This window comes from Mya arenaria, chromosome 9 (genome assembly GCF_026914265.1).
Source record: "Mya arenaria isolate MELC-2E11 chromosome 9, ASM2691426v1".
Lineage (NCBI taxonomy): Eukaryota > Metazoa > Mollusca > Bivalvia > Myida > Myidae > Mya > Mya arenaria.
Window position 1 is genome coordinate 41217618 of NC_069130.1, and position 19923 is coordinate 41237540.

Genomic DNA, 19923 nt, shown 5'->3' on the forward strand with positions numbered 1-19923 from the left:
CCATGTCGTGTCAAATACGTAATAGTTGATTAATAATTATGTATTTTGTGCATGCTGAATATTACAATACAGGTATAATATTATATTATAAAGCATATATATTTCCATACTTTGCTTTATATAAATGAAGAACACATAAAACATTCCAGAGATTTAGAATTAGGGGACCTTTGATTATTATATACTTTTTACTAGAACCCTTTGGAAATCTTGATGATATCTGTTTTCTTTTAAATAATTATATTATTTTTTGTCGATCTCAATTTTAAACTTTGATTTTCTAGGTAATATCAGGTTTCAGTATATTGTAATATTATACATGTCAAGTACCATGATGAATGCAGTTTTTCGTTGCCAAAAAGCACACTGATTGAAATCATGAACGGGAAACTGATAAAACATTTTAACAAAATACCATAGCTTTTTTACGCATGTCAACTGTGATTGTGGTATGCAATTTTAATGATTGTCTTCAATTATATAAAACAATAGTAATTGCTTAATAATAGTACTGATTGCTATTAATTGATTAATTGATTTTATATTTGCATGAATATATGTAATATATATTTATTAATAAATTCATTGATATCCTACTTCCAACTTAGTGTAATTCAATAAACAGATCATTTTAAGCTTGACAATTTTGGGAGAAAAAAAGTTAATGGTAAAACTTGATTGGTTGACATAAAAGGCAATCATTTGCTCCGAAGCTCTTGTTTTTAGACTAGCAATATTAACGAATATTAATTTATTTTGATTTATTATCACCTTAAAAACTCTTATTTGCAATTTTTCCAGATTGCATACCCACCCGTTCAACATCGACCTGCCTGGACCGGCAGCCTCGCCCTTCTAACAGACGACCGAAACATGTGCAACACCCAGGCAAACCAAAACCCGGGGCTCCCATATCTCACCACACCCACCCTCACTGTCCCTGCAACTCATTGGACGCCTGTTGCCCAAGCAGGCCCCCAGATTCCACAGCCCCGCCCACCTCTTAGATCACGACCCTTGAGCGCTGGGGCACAGCGAAGACCTGCTTCAGCTTATGACAGGTTTGAAATTGTATTGTATTATATGTTTAGGATATGATCGTGGTTTTTGAATGAGGTTTATATGAATAAGAATATTTGATTGAAGTATGTTAGCGCTGGAGTGACAGGCTTTGAATCAGCTATCAGTAAAATGTAGGAGAAAGGAAAATGTAAAAAAAATGTTTTAAGAAATAATTAAGGGCATATAATCCTTAGTAACTATGATGCTTGTCAACAGATAAGTTGTAGGTACAACAAACAGTGGTAGTTTGTAGGGTATGGATTAGTACTGGGGTACCTGTGGGCTGGAAATGTTTCGGCGAGTACAAACTTGTAACCAGATAAATGCAATACCATCAAATGCTTTGTATGTGTTTTAAGCTCGTTAAAGTGAATAAAAAGGGCCGTTTTTTCTCAATGTGCTTCTATATAGATGAGCTTAGAAAAAAAGACAGCATTTTCTTTTGACAATCAATATTTTTTTTCAGATGATATGGTTCTTTCATGATGCTTTAAGTAGTTTGGTACCAATACTGTTGGCGCTGTTAATATTTTATGCATTTTAAATTTTGTGGGCCATTCATTTTTTTGTTTACAAAAATAATGCTTTATCAATAAACAAACACTTGTATTATATTCCAGTATGTTTTCCTTTAGGTTGCAGACAATAGGATGTACCATGCAGTCAGCCACAACCAATGTTGCCTCACCTTTGCCAAGAAGTAAGTTACTTCCCTTGGAAGCAAAACCACCATTTACCTTCAATTGTGCCATTGTCATCATACAGTTTATGTTTTAACCTGATTAAATGTCTGTAAATAATTTAAATGTTTCCATTTCTTTTACTAAAATTAAGAAGGATAAGAGCTGGAAGTTCTCAACCGAAATTAAGGTTTATTAACATGCTTTAACTAACATATGCTCGTAATATAAATACCATTTTTGCATTCTATTTATGTTCTAGTTGAAGCTACAAGTAGATATGGTAAAATCTATACACTGAAATTGCATAGTATAAATATGGTGCACAAATGATTAATTTGGCTAGGTTTCTTTTGAATTGCTATTCTATACTTATTGTTAAAGGTGGCACAATATTGTTTTTTATTTAAAACAGCACATTGTATGGTGTAGAATTCTGCAAATTATATTTTTGATCAATCTAGTATATCAATGTCTTTATTTCAAGGTTTGAATTCTTTGAAGTTAATTTTTATTTATTTTTTATACATTAAATTGATATGGAAATAATATTCCAAGAGGCATTAGTGGTAAATAACATTGCAGGGTATTTCTAGGTTGGAATTACGGGCTATTTCTAAGTTGGGGTAGATTTGTTTTCTTACACAGTAAAATACAATAGTATATCATTTAATGTTTTATACCGATTAAAATGCAAAAATAGGCGAAAGTGTTTTTGTTTTTTTATAAATACTATTTAAAAACAACAACAACAACACATATCAAAACAACATCAACTTGCTTTAACTGTTTACAATACTTATGATATGACTTTGTTTACTTTTCAACCATTGCTCTACATAAAACACTTCTCATTAAAATGCACCAGTCAATTGTAACCCCCAGGTCCAGGGGTATACCGGGGAAAGGGGCCATGTTTTTACCTTCCCTCAGCTCAGGTGGCTCAGCAGTGCCGGGTGAATGCAGTGGTTTTGTCTTCGCACCAAATATAGCATGGAATGGGCCTTACCATCAGTTTGTCCCCACAGGGCGGGGATTTTACCCGGGCTTGGCTGGACAGAAAGTCAAAGTCCCTGCTATTCCCTGGATTGAGGGTTACAATTGACTTGTGCATAATATTTTTTTTACAATCTCTCTCATATTTATATGTATTTAACCAAATTTTACAGCAGGAATGACTACAAAGACCTGGAGTGTACAAGGTATAGGAAGCAAAACATGCTCTTGACATTTTCAACTCTTATCAAGACTTTTCACCCTTGTTTTGACCCCTTTTTCCGAGCTGAGCTTTTTTGAACAATTTTTCAGGTAGCAAGCTATAGGGTATTTTTGGTGCTGGTTATTTTAGCTGTCATAATGTTGAATATGGGGACGTTTAGAAAATTGTAATGGTTTATTGTACCATGTTGGAGATGGTTTTCTTTGTTTTCTTCTGTACTTTTTTAAATTTCATAATGGAACAGTTACAAGAAAGCGATACTTAACAGTGCTATAACCGCATGGCGATAGATTGCAATGTCATTCACTTACAAAAATGCTAGTTATTGAATGTTGTCCTTGACAACATGATACAAAACAGGACTGGTACAAATATGTCACTCTGACTTATACCCATGTAATTGAAATAATTCACTCTCACTGAAAGCCAGTTTGTGGGTGTCGTAACTATAATTACATACATACACTATAATACCGGCTACCCGAGTTATTGATTTATACACTAGCACAAAACAGGAGTTGTATAATTATAAAGTTCAATCGTTAAGCTTAATATTGGGTGAATCATTTAGTTTGTACCATATTGTCAAATACAGGGTTCAATAAATAGCATGCATAATATAAGAACAGTTTTGTAATTTATCCACATGCTAATTATCGCACGGTAAGAACTCTGCTTCATGTTTACTGTTCTAACAGATTTGAGAATTATGAATGCAAGAAAACAAACAAAAACACATTCCAATATTGTAAAAATAACTTTTATTTAAAAAACAGATAAGATAGACTATTGGTGTTTCTTCTGTCTTAGAATTTTACACATTTCTGTCAAAAGTTTGCTGCTATGGTTAAGGCTTCCGCCATTCTAAATTGATTCTATGTTTATTGTCATCGAGCCATAAGGTTTGCAGACTTTGTATAAAAATAAAAATAAAAATAAAAAAAATCTGTGCCTGCATTTAGTGACATTTTGAAAGGAATTTATGCTTAAAAATAGATTTTTCAATTGCAGTTGTTTGCTTTAAAAAATCGTATTTTACCCTGTAATATAATCAAAATTCACCCAAAGATAATGTTTTCTAGTGCTTGATATAAAGAATTTACAATAATCTCTGCCAAGATATAAATATCCTATACATGGAGAAATTCATATTTTCTATATGTATGGTCCTGCAAATGTGTATGTTTTCAATATGGTTTTTATTAGACAATTCATTAGACTGCAATTAAGGACATTTGTTGTAAATAGAATAACATTTGGTAGCATCTAATGCTCTTTGTTTTTCCGGGTTGGTTGTTTGAAATTATAATTTGACGTTAAGCATAGAATTGACTTGGTATGGCCTTGTAAGTTTCGAAAAGGGTATATATGCACTTGATGCTCTCAATGAGAAGATGGAAAGAATATATTGGATTGATTTTGGTTATCTTCAAAACATTATTGATTTTTTTATAAGATATATTAATGTTAAGACCATGTGCTTTAAACATATGTAAGTGTCTTGCACAATATATGAGACTATAAGACTAGTGTGTCACAGTTAATATTCTATCATTTAAAACTCATAGAAAAGTGTACTGTAAAGTATATGTGTCAATAGATTTATTACGTATACTGTTACGTGTTCTTGTCCCATGTGTTTGTATTCATATGACTGTAGATAAAAACAATACAGTCAAACCCTGCTGGCTCGAAATCACTTGCCTCGACGAATCCTTGTTGACTTAAACTGGATGTAAAGGATCCATTTTGTTTTACTCTTTGTAAGAATTCCTGCTTGGTTTGATATCCACAAGCTTTAAGGCTTGAAGTATTTTCGCCGGTCCCAGGGATGTCTAGCCAATGGTTTTCGACTGTATTTAGGATTCGAGTGTTGTGATATAAGGAATGTGATGCACCGTTATGATTTAAAAGATTTTGTAGGGAATAAAAATAATACTGACTATAATACTTCTAACACCCGTTACAGTTTGATGCTGTTAAGAAGTTTAAAATAAAAAGAGGTTTTCATATTCTGCTAGCTTAAGGCTGACCATCTTTTCCCCTGAAAATGCTTGTATGAGATTGTCTGTAACAGCGTTGTGGTAGAATAGAGGAGTTGTTACTCAATTCTCATATTTTGAAAAGATTTTTGTGTCACTCGAGTCTCATGGTAGAAACATAGGGATCATGTTGTCTGACTTCGTCTTTCTCAAGTTTCGTCATTCTCTGATTTTGTCGTCCACAGAATATACTTTAATTTTCTGCCTGACTTTTTTCTCTCAACATCTTTTTCAAATCTTTACAAAACTTGGCAGCAATGCTTATTTGCATATTATCTTCACTGAGTTTGATTACCAGTCAGACTGCCTGAGTTTTACTGTAGAGTTATGGCCCTTGAATTGTCAAAATGATGTGCGCTACCGTCAGGTGACACATCTTATTAAGAAATTCTTAAGTTCTAAGCACTAACAACACATTTCTATATCCAGAGCACCGTTACAGTGTTAATAAATTTTTTTAGAAGAATGTGTTAAAACAGAAAATAATATCAATAATAAAAAATCTTATAAATGTTGTGCATCAGAAGATATAGAATATCTCGGCTCAATTTTAGCAGATTAAGTTGGGAAATAAATGCCAAGTTTACTTGTGTTATATGTCAATATCGAAAAAAAACTAAAAAAAGCCAGAACTTTTGGGGAAGGACCTTTAAAAGCCCCTATCAACATTAAATTCATATACAGTTTCGTTCTTGAGGAGAGCAGCAGGCACATGTTCAAAGTTGTACTACCAGTTGCGCCCCCTCCAAGTGCTTTGATTCACCCCCTGCATTAAGTGATGTTTTGTTAGAAACTTATATGAACAAATGAGTATGAATTGCAGTTATTGGCTTTATATTTGCATTCTAATACAAATAGTTTTCTTTCAAGTGTTTTTCTTCTGAACAAATTATGATACCATTATTGCTTATTTGAATAATACAGCAAGTCAATTAATGATTACTTAACTGCCTGTCATTATATTTATTCAACAAATCCATTCCAGTACTGTTTTAATTCCAGTGTTCATATAGGCAAGATTTTTTTTTTCATTACTCTGACCCAATATTTTGCTTTTTGAACAAAAAAAATCCAGCTTCAAAAAATTGTCACCTGTAAGAGATTGCCAATGGACTGCATTTAAACCTGTCTGATATGGTATATTTCAGTTGGATATAATAATTTATAGAACAGTTAGACATGAATTTGACTAAGGTAAAATACAAAAAAAGATGTTTTTTTCCATTTATGATAGACTATCAAAAACAAATCACTTTAGATTTGAATAATGCTTCATTTCACCATGCCGTACTATTTCATGTATTTCTTAACTTTATTTTGTTGTCAGTTATTGGAATTAAGAAGACATTGTTTATATTTTCATACAAACTAACTTTTTACAACATACTAATGCAGCAAATTTATGACTTAAAATTTTATACCATGTAAGCATAATATGCTTTTCCAAGTTACCATTGAGTTATTGCCCCTGTTTATTCAGTTATTGCCCCTGTTTATAACAAGAGTTGTCCATTTTCTGGTTCAGGGTCATTTTCTCCTGTTTATACAGAGTGATTGCTCTTATCTGATACACTATAAAATATGAATGTGCAATATGTATTTGTCCTTAAGTTTTTAAACAATTTCTGCCTCTGTTTATTTCAGAGTTATATCTTTAATTAATACAGACTTAATGGAGTGTTCATGACATCATCAAGTATTTTTTCCATGTTAATACAGAGTTATTGCCCATTAATTTGTATTCATTGACCAAATATGGCACAGTTGTTGCCCTGTTTATCATAATTTTGATTTTGTCCTGACCTTGACTTACAGGTTCATGTTTAATTCTCATTTATCATTAACTAATGATCCCTTATTGTTTGAAAATCATGTTTTTGTACAAGTGCAAGGTACATAATAAGTTTCTCCAGATCATGACAGGGTTAGTCCCCCTGAATAGTGCAGACTTATTCCCCCTGATAAGAATTAAGTTAACCCCCATATTTTTTAGAATTATTTCAACTGATAACAGCAGAATTATTTTCAGTGAAAATCCCCACTCTGATTATTTTAAAAATCATTACAACTGATTATAACAGAATTATCTCCCCCTGATTTCAGGCGGAGGCTGGATGAATGGAGGTACAGGACGCAGTGTGGTTACAAGCCAGTTCAATCCTCCCCCTCCCAGCCCTCAACAGGCAGGCCAGTTTGAAATGGGCTTACTCCAGGAAAAGGTTAATTCAAAATCCTATAAGGCCGCTATCACCATCGCAATCCTGCCCCACGGATTTTGAAAAAAAATGTCTAGAAAAAATCCCTTGATAAAAGTTTGCTAAAATGTCACATCTTTTTTTTCAGTTTGTACAGAACTTTATATAGTAAAATTCCTAGGTTACAAGACAATGTAAAGAGATTTGCCGTTGCATTAATAAATATCAAGGGTGTTTTTTGCCAGACAGACATATTAAAAAAGATTCACCAAAGTAAATGTCAAATCATGTCATAACTTTGATATTTTTTTTGTGCTTGAATCATTAGAAAAGATTTCTGCAACTGAAATTTCCCTAGAGAATTCAACCTTAATGCAGAACGATAAATGCACTTAATTTAATTGTAAATAAAGTACTTTTGGTAAAAATTTAAATTTCGCGATGTCATCCAGATATTGTGGTATCATTTCAGGAGCACAAGATTCGGGAGTTGTCTGAAGAGGTTTCAAGGTTACGTAATGTCGAGATGGATGTCAGCAGGAAGGACCAGATGTTACAACAGATGCAGCAACAACTACAGGTAGTGCTGATGATGATGTTTTGACACAAAATTGTTGCTGTTATTGTTTGAATGTAAACTTCTTTGACTGATAAAAAGGTCAGCAAATTGCTTTTGTATCATTCTATAATGTCTTTGCCAATTGAATTTCATTGTGACAGACATTATTTGTTCATTTTAATGTTTTTAGTTGGCCTCTTAAGAGGTCTGGGATCTGAATTATTTTGGGGTAAATTAATTCTTTTTTGCCTCAAAACATCGAGTGATATACCATAAGACTTTGGATGGAACACATTTGGTTTAACAGAGATTTAAGGTCAGCCAGTTGTGGTAGACAGCAATGTCCGTGATAAAACAATCACTTAAAGTAAAACTTGATGTCTATAATAACATAAGACATTCTGTTATAAACTTACATACTCTTACCCATTTACTCCAGGAAGTATTGAAAGACATGAATTCAAGTGTTACAAATATGCTTCACCAGTTAAAGGCCATAGTGTTCTTTGAGATCACAACTTTAGACATACATTAGCAGTTCTACTGTCAAAGTTTTTATTCCTTGTCATAAAGTCAATAGATTTTAGCCAATTGTTATGAAACTTTGTCAGAATACTTGCCTACATGTTGTCCTGAACATTTGTGAATGTGGGTCATCTCAGGTAAAAAACTAGGTCACTTGGTCAAAGCTTAGGAAATATTTCCCCCATGTCATAAATTCAAAAGTTTTAATCAAATCTTTATAAAACTTGTTCTGAACATTTATCTGCATTGTATCTAAAGCTATTGTGAGTATGATTCATCTTGGGTGAAAAAATAAGTCATTAGGTAAAATGCTTGGAAACATTTTTCCCTGTTTTAGGTTTAAAATTAAAATTTTAATTAACTTTTTAAAAATATTTGTGAGCATGAAATCTTATATTATAAAGTGTGTCATCTGGGGTCAAAAAATATGTCTCTGGGACTTATCTTTTAGAAAAAGGTGATGCATTTATAAAATGTTCAATTTTCCTCAAACAAATGAAATAGTTTTTTTGTTGATCTTAATGAAATCTGATAAGGTTATTTGTATGAACTTATGTCTGATAAGTATAACTATGGTTTTCTGAACTAAAAAAAAACTAGGTCACAAGCTCAGATCTTTGGTTTGTAAAATTGCATCGTCAAACAAAAAATCTGACTTTTATATAATCTAGTGCCTTGTTTAAAGATGGCCGTACGTGGGTCAAGCACAGCAACAACTAATAGTTGAATTCACCAAGATGATACAAATAACCTTTTACACTGAAGAGAATAAGTGTTATCAAATGTTGACTCTGTTGTTTCAGATGGCCGAATGTCAAGCGCAGCAACAAGCAATGGTCGTTGGCAGTGACCCTGATGTCACTAACAAACTCCTACAATTTGAGGCTGAGGTGTCCAATAAAAAACAAGAGATTCTGGATCTTAGAGAACAGGTCAGTGTCCTATAACTGTTTATGTAAGGCCTTCTTTAAAATACTGTTTGTTTGCAGTGGAATGACGGCCTCGCCTAAAATGCACTGCCTTCTAATCTTTTATGACCTTTTAAGTTAAACAAACAAAAATCTGACTTATGTGTTTCGCTTGTTAAGTATTCAGTCATTACTGGGTCTTAAAAAATATATAATTAAGACCACCCCTAAGAAAAGGGTCGAGCCACCGCAAACTAACATTTTTTAAAAATAGTGGCCTTGTTTGTTTATTATTTGAACTAAAATAGATGATACTTAAGATTCTATTAATAGATACGTTTCTCTGTGTTGTATGTTTCGCATTCATGTGTAAGTTGATTTAGAAATCGTTAGTTTGTAAGACCAGTTGACATACCCAGAATTTTTTCTATGGTTAAAAAATTTGCGGAGGCAGGGTAAAAAAAGTATAAGCCATAATGACTACATTATGATTGGTCCATATTAATGTATATATAATGTTAAATTTGCCAAATTCCAATGCTAATTTGAAATTACCTGATTACCTAGTTTTAACTATAATCATGTGTAATATTATATATTGTGCCCCATTTAAGTGACAGCATAAGTGTTGACATTAAATCAACTTGTTTCTATGTTTAACTTTTGAACGATATGTATAATTTACCGTATATATTGCAATAAAAGGCTGATGATGATGATGAATTTGTACATGAGGTATAGTAGCTCATCCTAGATGTGTGATTAGACATTTTAAGTTATACAGACAATAGTAAATTAAAACATTTACAAATAATCTAAGCTATTTTTTAATTTTATTAATATTTTCAGTTAAAATTTGTTTTGAAAAATAGACTGGTTACCCTTGTTGCCAAAAAACGAATATTCAGTTTATTTATCATTTTGTTGATAAATTTGATTTTGGGGCTAGTATTCATAAAACATCTTAAGACATTTTCTAGTTTATTTTAATTGATGAAGTCAATTTGAAAACAAAATAAATATCAAATTAAAAGAAATGTATATTATTATTTTTTAGCATAACGGTATATGTGTTTTCAAGAAAAGTAATGAAAATATATATTATTAAACTTTTTTCAGAAGTTACCAAGTAATATTAAAATTTCACCATGGCCAGTGACATACGTATATTAGGAATATGACTTCAGTTAGGAAATGACTTAAGTTAAGAAACGTTTTATGAATAACTCCCTGCAGTATTTTAATAAAATTTAAATGCTTTTTAAGCCTTTTAGGATATTGTTTTCATTTTGAATGCACATGATAAAAAAAGTTTTTGCAAAAGTTAGAAATAGATATTGTTAACTTATCGAATGAACGGATAATTAAATTATTTTTATTTTTCTAATTTGTTCGAATGAGCATGAATGTCAATGCATGTTAAAATGTTCAGACTTTGAATTTTGTAGCTGTAAATATCGCATGATTACTAAAACATCTCTCGAACAAATGTAGTTCTAGTTTGATTTTTAAACCCACCTTTAATCAATGAAATTTAAAAAAAAAAAAATGAAATAGATGACCCTTGATAAACTATATGTTTTATGTAGAAATTCACACACAGATATTCAGAAATTCATAGAAGTTGGATGGAAATCTGACAAATTTGTAGAATTTGTACCAGGAAAATTAGATCACTTTATATATACCTTGATTTAGTCACCGATGCATGAACAACCTAGTGTTTTCATTTTCAGCTTTCGCAACTTCAAGCGCAGGCTGTTATAGACCTTGAAAACCCTGCGAATATACGCGCAGAGCTCAGTGAAAAAATAAAAGAGCTTAATAACATGCGAAATGAGCTTGAAAGGGTTAAAAAGGATAAAAATATAACATCTGGTCTTGTGACCCAAATGCAAAGAGACATGGGGAGTAAAGTAAGAAAAACAGCTTAAATATAACGTCTTGTGTACTGTTGGTTGTTGTAATTTCGCGAGGGTTTAATATTTTTTGCAATATTTTGCAAAGCAATCAAAACAGTCAATTGTATAAACACTGGTTATTTCTTTGGTTTGGTTAGGGTTAGTCAAAAATAGTTGTCGTTGATTGGTCAATATTTATTGAATTATTATTATGGACCAATCAAATCATTTAAGTGTGCAAAATAAGCCAAAAGATTACTTTTCGACAACTAATCAATGTTTTATACAATTTGTTGCTAGTTGTAAAATTAAACCTGCTGAAAATATTAATTTAATTGTCTTTGTCTATGATTAAACAATGGCACGCTTCGAAAATATATAAGTCACAAATTTGCAGACTTAAAAGATAACGAAAAAAATCGTTGCGAAATTATGACACTATACAGTATTTGCACGAAACTTACATCTCAAACTGTTACTGTTAGTCTCTGGAGTTTGGTGATATACTTGTCTTGAACTAGTTAATCAAGAATCACTTTTAGACCAGGAATGTAACCATATTGTGAAACGAATGAAAATAAGCCATACAGGGCTACTTTTAGGTTACGATCTACCATTTTTTTTTGAAGGTGGAAAAAGCAAGTTACATTTTTCTTGCTGGAAACAAATAAGGCTTTAAGTAACGGGATTTAAAATTTGATCATTGTCAGCAAAATGCTTGTTGAGGCGTTTACTGATCATTGTTTGATTTATTGATGTTCACGCGTTACAACAAATAAACAGAAAATATTTCAGCAATATCTGATCAATCTTATACTCAAACTTCATTAATTGAATGCTTTTGCATTAATTCATATTCAGCTTTCCCAGAAGGCGTTTTTCGTACCCCTGGACACACCTCCGTATAATCATAAATGCCATAAGGTGATGATTCGTACGATTTTTTGATTTTACGTGTGATTCATATGTATGTTGGTGTGGTTATTTTGCACTGTTTTATACTTTTAAAAGAAACTTTTTTAAAATTATTTCTATACATGTTGTAGCTAGAAATTAATGCTTATGTGTCATAGAAGAAATATTAAGTAGCGTAGGTGTTCTATTAAATGAGTAGGATGAGTGTTTTTTTAAGAACCCTGCGCGCTGAAAAACAACCTTTTTTAAATCCGCTAAATTGAAGTCAAAAACGTGAAAAAAACATCTGAGTATCTGCTGCATTGTAGCTGCTGTAAACAATTCATTCTTTGTAAATCAGTAGAATGGTCCTCTGAATACATGGCTACAGTATATCAATACCCAACTTTTAGCAATTTTATCCTGGCTATCATTGTATGTTTTTTTCTGTATATGCATGATGTAAGCAGATGCCCTAATGTGGCAGCCATAGGAATTCTTTTCATCGGAATTAACTGTTTATCGTTTTTAATTGGCTTGCAAATAATGTCAGACAAACAGGGATAACCTTGCTAGAGGTGTTTAACTGACAGCGTCACAATTTCTTTTCTGATTAAAAGCCTTTGAGCAACCTGTTGTAGAGTCTTCAAACTTGTATACACATTGGTCATGGTCAGTTGGTGACCGTTATCAATTTTAGGTTAAAAGGTCAAGGTCATGATGACCTTACTTGAAAAAGAATTGGCGCTTCCCACTTGCGACACATCAGATTTGTGAAATGATCTAGTCTTTATGAAATCTTTGCACTTTTTTTTTTTAATGTTTTATTGATTAAACATTTTTATTAACTTTTATCAACACACCTGTATATATAATGATAATGAGTTACAGTTATAAAACGATTCTTGAAATTGAGTTTTAATCACTGAAATATAATTACGAACATGTGGTTTTCACAATATGGTTACAATTTTGTTCTTCTTTGGTAGAGGGCACAACAATTATTGTCTTTTGATGTTTTCTTGTTCTCTTATGTTGCATGTCTTAATCCTAGTTTTCAACAAAAACATGGATTATGCTTATGTTTTGCACATCCAAATCCTTGTTCTCAACAATAGCATAAATTTATTGACTTTTATGGCCCCATATTTCTCGAAAATTCTAAAGCGTACCTCACTTAAGTATCTAATTTTACTGAGCAATATTACTGACATAAATATGATTTAATGGAACATCAGCTTGTTTATCTTGTTTATCCCAAATATCATTTCCTTTAAAAGCCAAAAAACTCTTTAAAAACAGAAAATAATGCAATTTATGCTAACCCCAAAAAAGCGTGCTGAGCTTGATCCAGTTATAAGGACCTTATACTTAAGTGAGTACGCTTAAGATGTTTTAAGAAATTTGGGCCAGGTTCTCAAGTACTAGCTTGTATTTGTTGTTAATATCTATGCTAATGTCTTGCACATTTTAACCCTTGTTCTTAAACTGTAGCATGGATTTACTGAAATGTACATTGCTATTGTCAAGCGATAACAAGGACTTATTGTTATTAACAATGCTAATATCGTGCACGTCTTTAAATCTTTGTTTTTATGCTTTGGCATAGATTAATTGTTATTTTTTTTTTTTCATTTTTTGTTATATTTCTTTTTTCATTTCTCTGTTGAATTAAAAAAAAGAAAATCTTACATTTGCTTAATCATTGCTTTTCTTACGAAATTGATTCACTTTCTCGCCATCTTTGCATTCTATTACCTTATGTGTTAGTATAGAGTTATCTCCCTTCTTATGAAAGAGAAGACAAAACAATGGAGTATTTTTTCCAAACATGTCACCTGTAGGGGTGTAGCTATGTTTGATTTTGTATTATGAGATATAAAATCAGACTAGAAAAAATACAATCTGAATAAAATCCGTTTATTTAGCTTTAGCTTTTGAATGAATTTTATGATCTATACTGTTTAAGGCATGCTGATTGCTAATAAAATATGTTTTTATCATTCACTCACCCCGAGCAGGTCAGATATATATTTTAAAAAATCATGAAATGTTGTAACTGATAGCTTACCGTAAAAAGAATGTACAATTTGGTCAATTTTGATAGCATGCATCTTTATTACTTAATTATTGTACATGAGTTTCTCTTTTGCAATATCTAGCATGTTTTATACAAATTATGAAACATTGTTTTGTTTTAAGACGTTAATTTCAGCAGTTGTAAAAGCATGAAAAGATATTTCATTTACCATAATTTGTGTTTTTTAATAGCATGATACAAATGTTGTCTCAAATCTTCAGATAATTACACTCGTGAAAAACCTTCACCTGCACTATTTTGATTGCAAATTTGCCGCCTTTTCAGGACTCATCAATATCCAAGCTCACTCGTGAAATCGAGGCTTTAAAGAAAGAGCTACGTGAGAAAGATTCCCAGCTTAAGGTGATGACATCCAGCGTCAATAAGCTCAAGGAACCGAAAACAGAAGAACGGGACGCACGAGAGCGTGAACTTATTAGTCTTAGACAGGTATGGAGGAAATCAATATTTGTTTCTATTAATTTATATACATTTTAAACTAGAAAATACTTTTTAAACTGTTATTCTTTGGACAGAAAGCCCCAACAATAACAAAAATAAAATTGAAAAAATTGAAAAATTTAAAAAATCATGGCTGAACATGACCGTATAAAAATAAGAATCAATCCTTATATTTACATATTCCCCTCTACATCACATTTTTTGTGGTAATAATGATTTGGTTGCAGTAATTTTTGAGTCTATCTAGAAGATTATTGATATTATTTAATTCATGTTTTATATATGCATGACCCAGGTCTTTCTTGTGAAACTCCACCTACAGAGGTCAGGAAAGGTTGACTAGTTCATGCAAAAGGAATGCAAATTTTATTGAAAAGAAAATCAAGCACAGATGTAAATATATATTTTTGACCTTGCAGAAATTCAAGGTCACAGAAAACAAAGTGTCAGACCAGCAGACACTCATTGACAATCTGAGAGTTGAGTTGGAGAAAACCAAGGCTTCCCTCTTCCAGGTTTGTATGGTTAAAAAATATAGTAACTGTTAAGAATCAAATGTTGTACAACAAAATAAGGCATATATATAATTTCTCTCTCTCACCCGAGAGGTTGCGGGTTAAACCCCAATGATCTTTTGGTGTTTCAAAAGGACATATGTGGCTGTATTTTATAACCAACTAAGATTTAACTTGAAGTTAAGTGTAGAATCTGAGTGTTTTGATTGGACAGTAAAAATATCTGGCCAATAGACTTAATGGAATCACTGAGGCATGTCTAAGGATAAGAATTATATTGAACACTGGACCTGGTTTTAATTTCTATTAAGGGAACTGACTACTACCAATTATATTAGCTTCACAGCTGTTTTTGCAATTAAGCAAAAATAAATTAGTGTAATCTAACCACATGCAAAACTTAATACTATGTACAAAATTCATTTTGTTTTTGTTTCCACTTATACAGGAGAAAGATGTTCAGCGTAAACTTCAGTCATCACTGGACGAGGCTAAGTCTCAAGCCCAGGACCTGGAAAGGGCTGAGAGGCTCGTCCGAGTGGATTTAGAACAAGTTTCCAAGAAGGTATAGATATATTTATTGAAAGACCTAAAAAAATACTCCTGTCTGACCCATAACTGTACCTGTGACCATACTGATTTTATTGTTAAATTGACATATCCACAAATCCAAATTTCTAAGAAGGTATGCATTTCTATATTTAGTGTTCAAAATTATATGTTGTCCAATATAATGGCAGTATTTTTCAAATCTGCCATACTATACATTTGGTTTGGTTAGTCAGCACTCAGCCGCAAATGATTTTCATCAAGTCGGTTATTGTATGTAAATATAAATTTAGGTATTGAAAGTGGTCGCACAAATGCGCCTGACAATGTTTAAATTGACAAAAATTAATGCAAAAATTAATGCATATTTTAGCAAACACTAGCCCGTAGTTAATGACAAAAGAAAAAGCTTTGTTTGGTGTTCATCTGATCATTTTTTGGTATAACATCATTGTTTTAAACACTATTAACTGTAATCAACAATAACAAATCTTTTGATATTTTTGCAGAATGAAAGGTTCAGAAATCGAGTGGTGCAGACAACATTTTCGACTCCGGGAATCAAAGCTCCAGACACTGAAATCAGCGACGATGACCTTCTAGAAACACTAAAGAAGATCATCGATGAAAGAACCAACTCGTTCAGGACTATCAAAGAGCTAGAACAGAAGTTGAAAATGGCTGATACTAACAGTAAAGACTTCCAGAAAAATGTGCATGACCTACGCAAGGGAGTTCAAAATGCAAAGGTATTTATAGTTCATCTCTTCAAACTGGCCAATCAAAACCAAGTATTTCATGCACTGTATTCTGTTAGTTGGTGAACGTGACTGAGCCGATCCATATATTAGGCTGTGACGTCACTTTTAATGATTTACTTTCGAAGTTCAATGTAAAAAAGCTTTTATCACAAATTAGGCTAAAAGAAATTAAGTATAAGCTAACTTTGATCTGTATTGTTTTCAGGCTCATCTTAAACAAAATGGCCGCTTGTCCAGCTCTCTGAAGGAGGAGATAGGTTTACTCCAGTCTGTATCCGTTGATGACCACTTGGCCTGGGTCAAGGAGGTCACTGTGGGGCTCCTGCAGGGAGAGTTGTCATGGGAAACGGACATTGAGAATGCCCTTGAAAAATGTGGGGTCAATTTGAAGCTGACTAATGATGGTAACTAACCTAGTTTATATATATATATTTATATATATTAGTATGTTAACTGCCCTGAGCTCAGTTAAGGCAAACATTTAATTTTTAAGCAAACATTAGCAAACTGTTTGGTTTTGAATCCCCTATTGCATAACTCAGGGCGGTTTGGTCATTGTAACTGACCAGTGCAGTAACAGTTAAGATAGTTTCGAAAACCATGTAAGAGCAATATTTGGTGTTTCTTTACATAGAAATCCTCTGGTAGGAAGAGGCACAAGATTAGCTTATCAAGTTTTATTTAGACAATTTATGATTTGATATGGTAGTAAAACTAAATGAGCAATAAATATTTTCAAAAAGCAATCTATTTCTGGTACATGTATAATAAATTTTAAAAACAGATTTTAAGATGACTTTTTGGTATGCCAAGAAGTGCTCCTTCATTTTAAATTTTGGTTTTAAAGATAACAATTGAAGATCAGAATATTTAGACAAAAAATGACATAACATTATCCAGTGATCATTATTTTTCAGAACCCAGCAAGCATATCAACCTCCTTTTCGCCAAATGGGAGTCTGCTATAAGTGACAAAGAGCGTCTCGTGAAACAGATGAGTGAAATAGAAGTCCGACACAAGGAGGAGCTTGAATTGCAAATTTCACAGCAGAAAACTGATCTTGATGGTCAGGTTTCTGATGCTGTGGAAAAAGCAAAACTTGAAGGTTCGTCATTTTGCGGTCTTAAGGGCAAATATGTTTCGAATATCAATTTTAGTGTTCTTTTCTGTTAGAATAACACTACTTTAGAATACAAGCTACTTTTTCAACCAATAAAATTGCAGATAGGCAATCATTATGTACTACACTACTTAATCAAAAGTGCCTTTTATGTAATTTAAATCGGCATAGCAGGCAAGCCTATGTGTCTTATATTGCGGGCTTAGTGCAAAAGAGTTGTAACTCATTAACAAATAGAGGGCATGAAAACACTCTTGACCTCAGCCCTTGAATTGAGGGATGTAAAATATATGTATATGTAGTCGTTTATTTGATGTACAATATTTCAGTTGAGGAGCGTATGAACAGGGCAATAGATGATATTCGGGCGGTTGAACAGGAGAAACTAGACAGCGCCCTACAGGCTGAGAGGAGGAAGATCGAAGAATTGGAAACAACCATAGAACAACTAAGATATGTAAGTGGAGAAATAATTGTTATCATATTAGAATGTTAGAAAGTTTGAGAATGGATATTAGAAGGTTAAATGTTGAATTTCCAGCTTTTAGATTAAGGTGTTTGGATGAGAAATAAATGAAATTGATTTCAATATACACATGGTTTCTTTAATGAAAGTTTTAATTGTTTAAATATTTTTGTGAGGTAATGAATGACATTTACAAATAAGATCTTCCTTAGTTTTTTAACTCTCGATTATTTTAAGAAGAAGCCAGATGATGTTCCTAAAAGCCTATTACTCTTGTCTGACTATACTGGTTTTGCTTAATTTGTGCTCAGGTGGTTTATTTTCTTCTTAAGTATTAAGTATCACAAAATGATCGTATAACATAATGTTTGAAAAAGTATAAAATGGGTTCAACTGATGAATGTCTATTTGCAGAACCTGTCTGAGAAGAACGAAGATCAGCAACAGAAGTTGGAGGCCGGGCAAGAGGCTCTCTCACTTGTGGAGGAGTACCAGACTATTGAGGCCCAGCTCAAAGAACAGGTACTTCTATTATTTGAACAAATTGTTGAATATTATATTGGGTTTTCAAAGTAAGAGCTGGTCAAGAAGCCCTTTACCTGCTGAAGGAGTGACATACTTTTGCATCCCAACTCAAAGATCAGGTACTTCTTAATTTTGAGGATATTGTTGAAAAGAGTTCGTAAATTGTTGACTAAGGTGAGGGTTTCTGAAACAAGAGGCCAGACAGGAGGCCCTCTTTATTCATAACTTGAGTTCCTGACAATTGTGGTCCAACTTCATATTTGTATGACCAATTTACAATAACAGATATAACTTAATATATTTTATGGTACCCATTGTAAAGTATCAATATAAATTTCTAGGTTCAATATTGTAAATGTAATAATCATTTCAGGTGTCCAAACTTGAAGTCGACCGAAATGAACAGGTCACCGAGCTTACTACAGAACTTGTGGAGAAGGAGCACAAGTTTGAGTCCGATCTTCAAGGCTACAAAGAGCAGATCAAACAACACTCTGTAACAATCTGTGCCATGGAGGAGAGGATCTCCAAGGTGATGAAGAAGAACAAGGAGAGCCAGGAGGAGATGGAGACGTACAGGAAACAGGTGCAAGGTGTGTAATTAGGTGTAACGTTTTGGTGCAAGGTGCGTAATTAGGTGTAACGTTTTGGTGCAAGGTGCTAAACGAGGTGTAATATTTTGTGCAAGGAACATAAATAGGTGTAGTGTGTAACCTTTAGTGCAAGGTGTGTAAATAGGTTTAATGTTTGATTCAAGGTGAAAAAGTAGGTGTCATGTTTAATACAAGGTGTAAATAGGTGTAAGTTTGATGCGTAAATAGGTGTGAGTTTGATGGCAGGTGCTTAAATAGGTGTAATATATGGTGCAAGGTGTGTAAATTGGTATCATGTTTGTTGAAAGGTGCATAAATAGGTGTAATGTGGTACAATATGCATTGATAGGTGTAATGTTCAGTGCAAGATGTGTTAATAGGTGTAATGTTTGACAAAAGGTGCAAATATAGGGAAATGTTTGATGAAAGGTGCATAAAGAGGTGTAATGTCTGACAAAAGGTGCATAAATAGATGTAATGTCTGACAAAAGGTGCATAAATAGGTGTTATGTTTGATAAATGGTCAATAAATAGGTGTAATGTTTGATAAATGGTCAATAAATAGGTGTAATGTTTGATGAATGGTGAATTAATAGGTGTAATGTTTGATGAATGGTGAATTAATAGGTGTAATGTTTGATGAATGGTGAATTAATAGGTGTAATGTTTGATGAATGGTGAATTAATAGGTGTAATGGTTAGTGCAAGATGCATTGATAGGTGTAATGTCTGTTGAAACAAAGGTGCATTAGGTGCAATATAGTTAAAGTACCGTAGGTGCAATATGCTTATTTGAGTAGAATATACATGGTACGCATGGTAAGGTGTAACTAATCCTTGTAAAAACTCAGTACTTACATTTAATG

The 19923-nt window shown here is 32.6% G+C and overlaps 1 protein-coding gene across 7 annotated transcripts in view; it reads left to right on the top strand.

Annotated features, from left to right (window-relative positions):
* Positions 1–19923, top strand: part of LOC128246688 (forkhead-associated domain-containing protein 1-like) — a 47297-nt gene that overhangs the window by 10524 nt on the left and 16850 nt on the right. For 3 of the 7 annotated variants that reach the window (XM_052965032.1, XM_052965031.1, XM_052965034.1), the window contains 17 exons: positions 802–1061; positions 1698–1762; positions 2005–2025; positions 2912–2944; positions 7107–7222; positions 7671–7778; positions 9086–9214; positions 10927–11106; positions 14351–14515; positions 14947–15042; positions 15491–15607; positions 16101–16340; positions 16558–16756; positions 17270–17458; positions 17803–17930; positions 18354–18461; positions 18838–19057. In XM_052965032.1, coding sequence (XP_052820992.1) covers positions 802–1061; positions 1698–1762; positions 2005–2025; positions 2912–2944; positions 7107–7222; positions 7671–7778; positions 9086–9214; positions 10927–11106; positions 14351–14515; positions 14947–15042; positions 15491–15607; positions 16101–16340; positions 16558–16756; positions 17270–17458; positions 17803–17930; positions 18354–18461; positions 18838–19057 — 2374 coding nt within the window. Of the gene's footprint in view, positions 1–801; positions 1062–1697; positions 1763–2004; positions 2026–2911; positions 2945–7106; positions 7223–7670; positions 7779–9085; positions 9215–10926; positions 11107–11952; positions 12016–14350; positions 14516–14946; positions 15043–15490; positions 15608–16100; positions 16341–16557; positions 16757–17269; positions 17459–17802; positions 17931–18353; positions 18462–18837; positions 19058–19923 lie in introns of all 7 variants that reach the window. The other 4 variants (XM_052965037.1, XM_052965035.1, XM_052965033.1 and 1 more) reach the window with 4 other exon arrangements.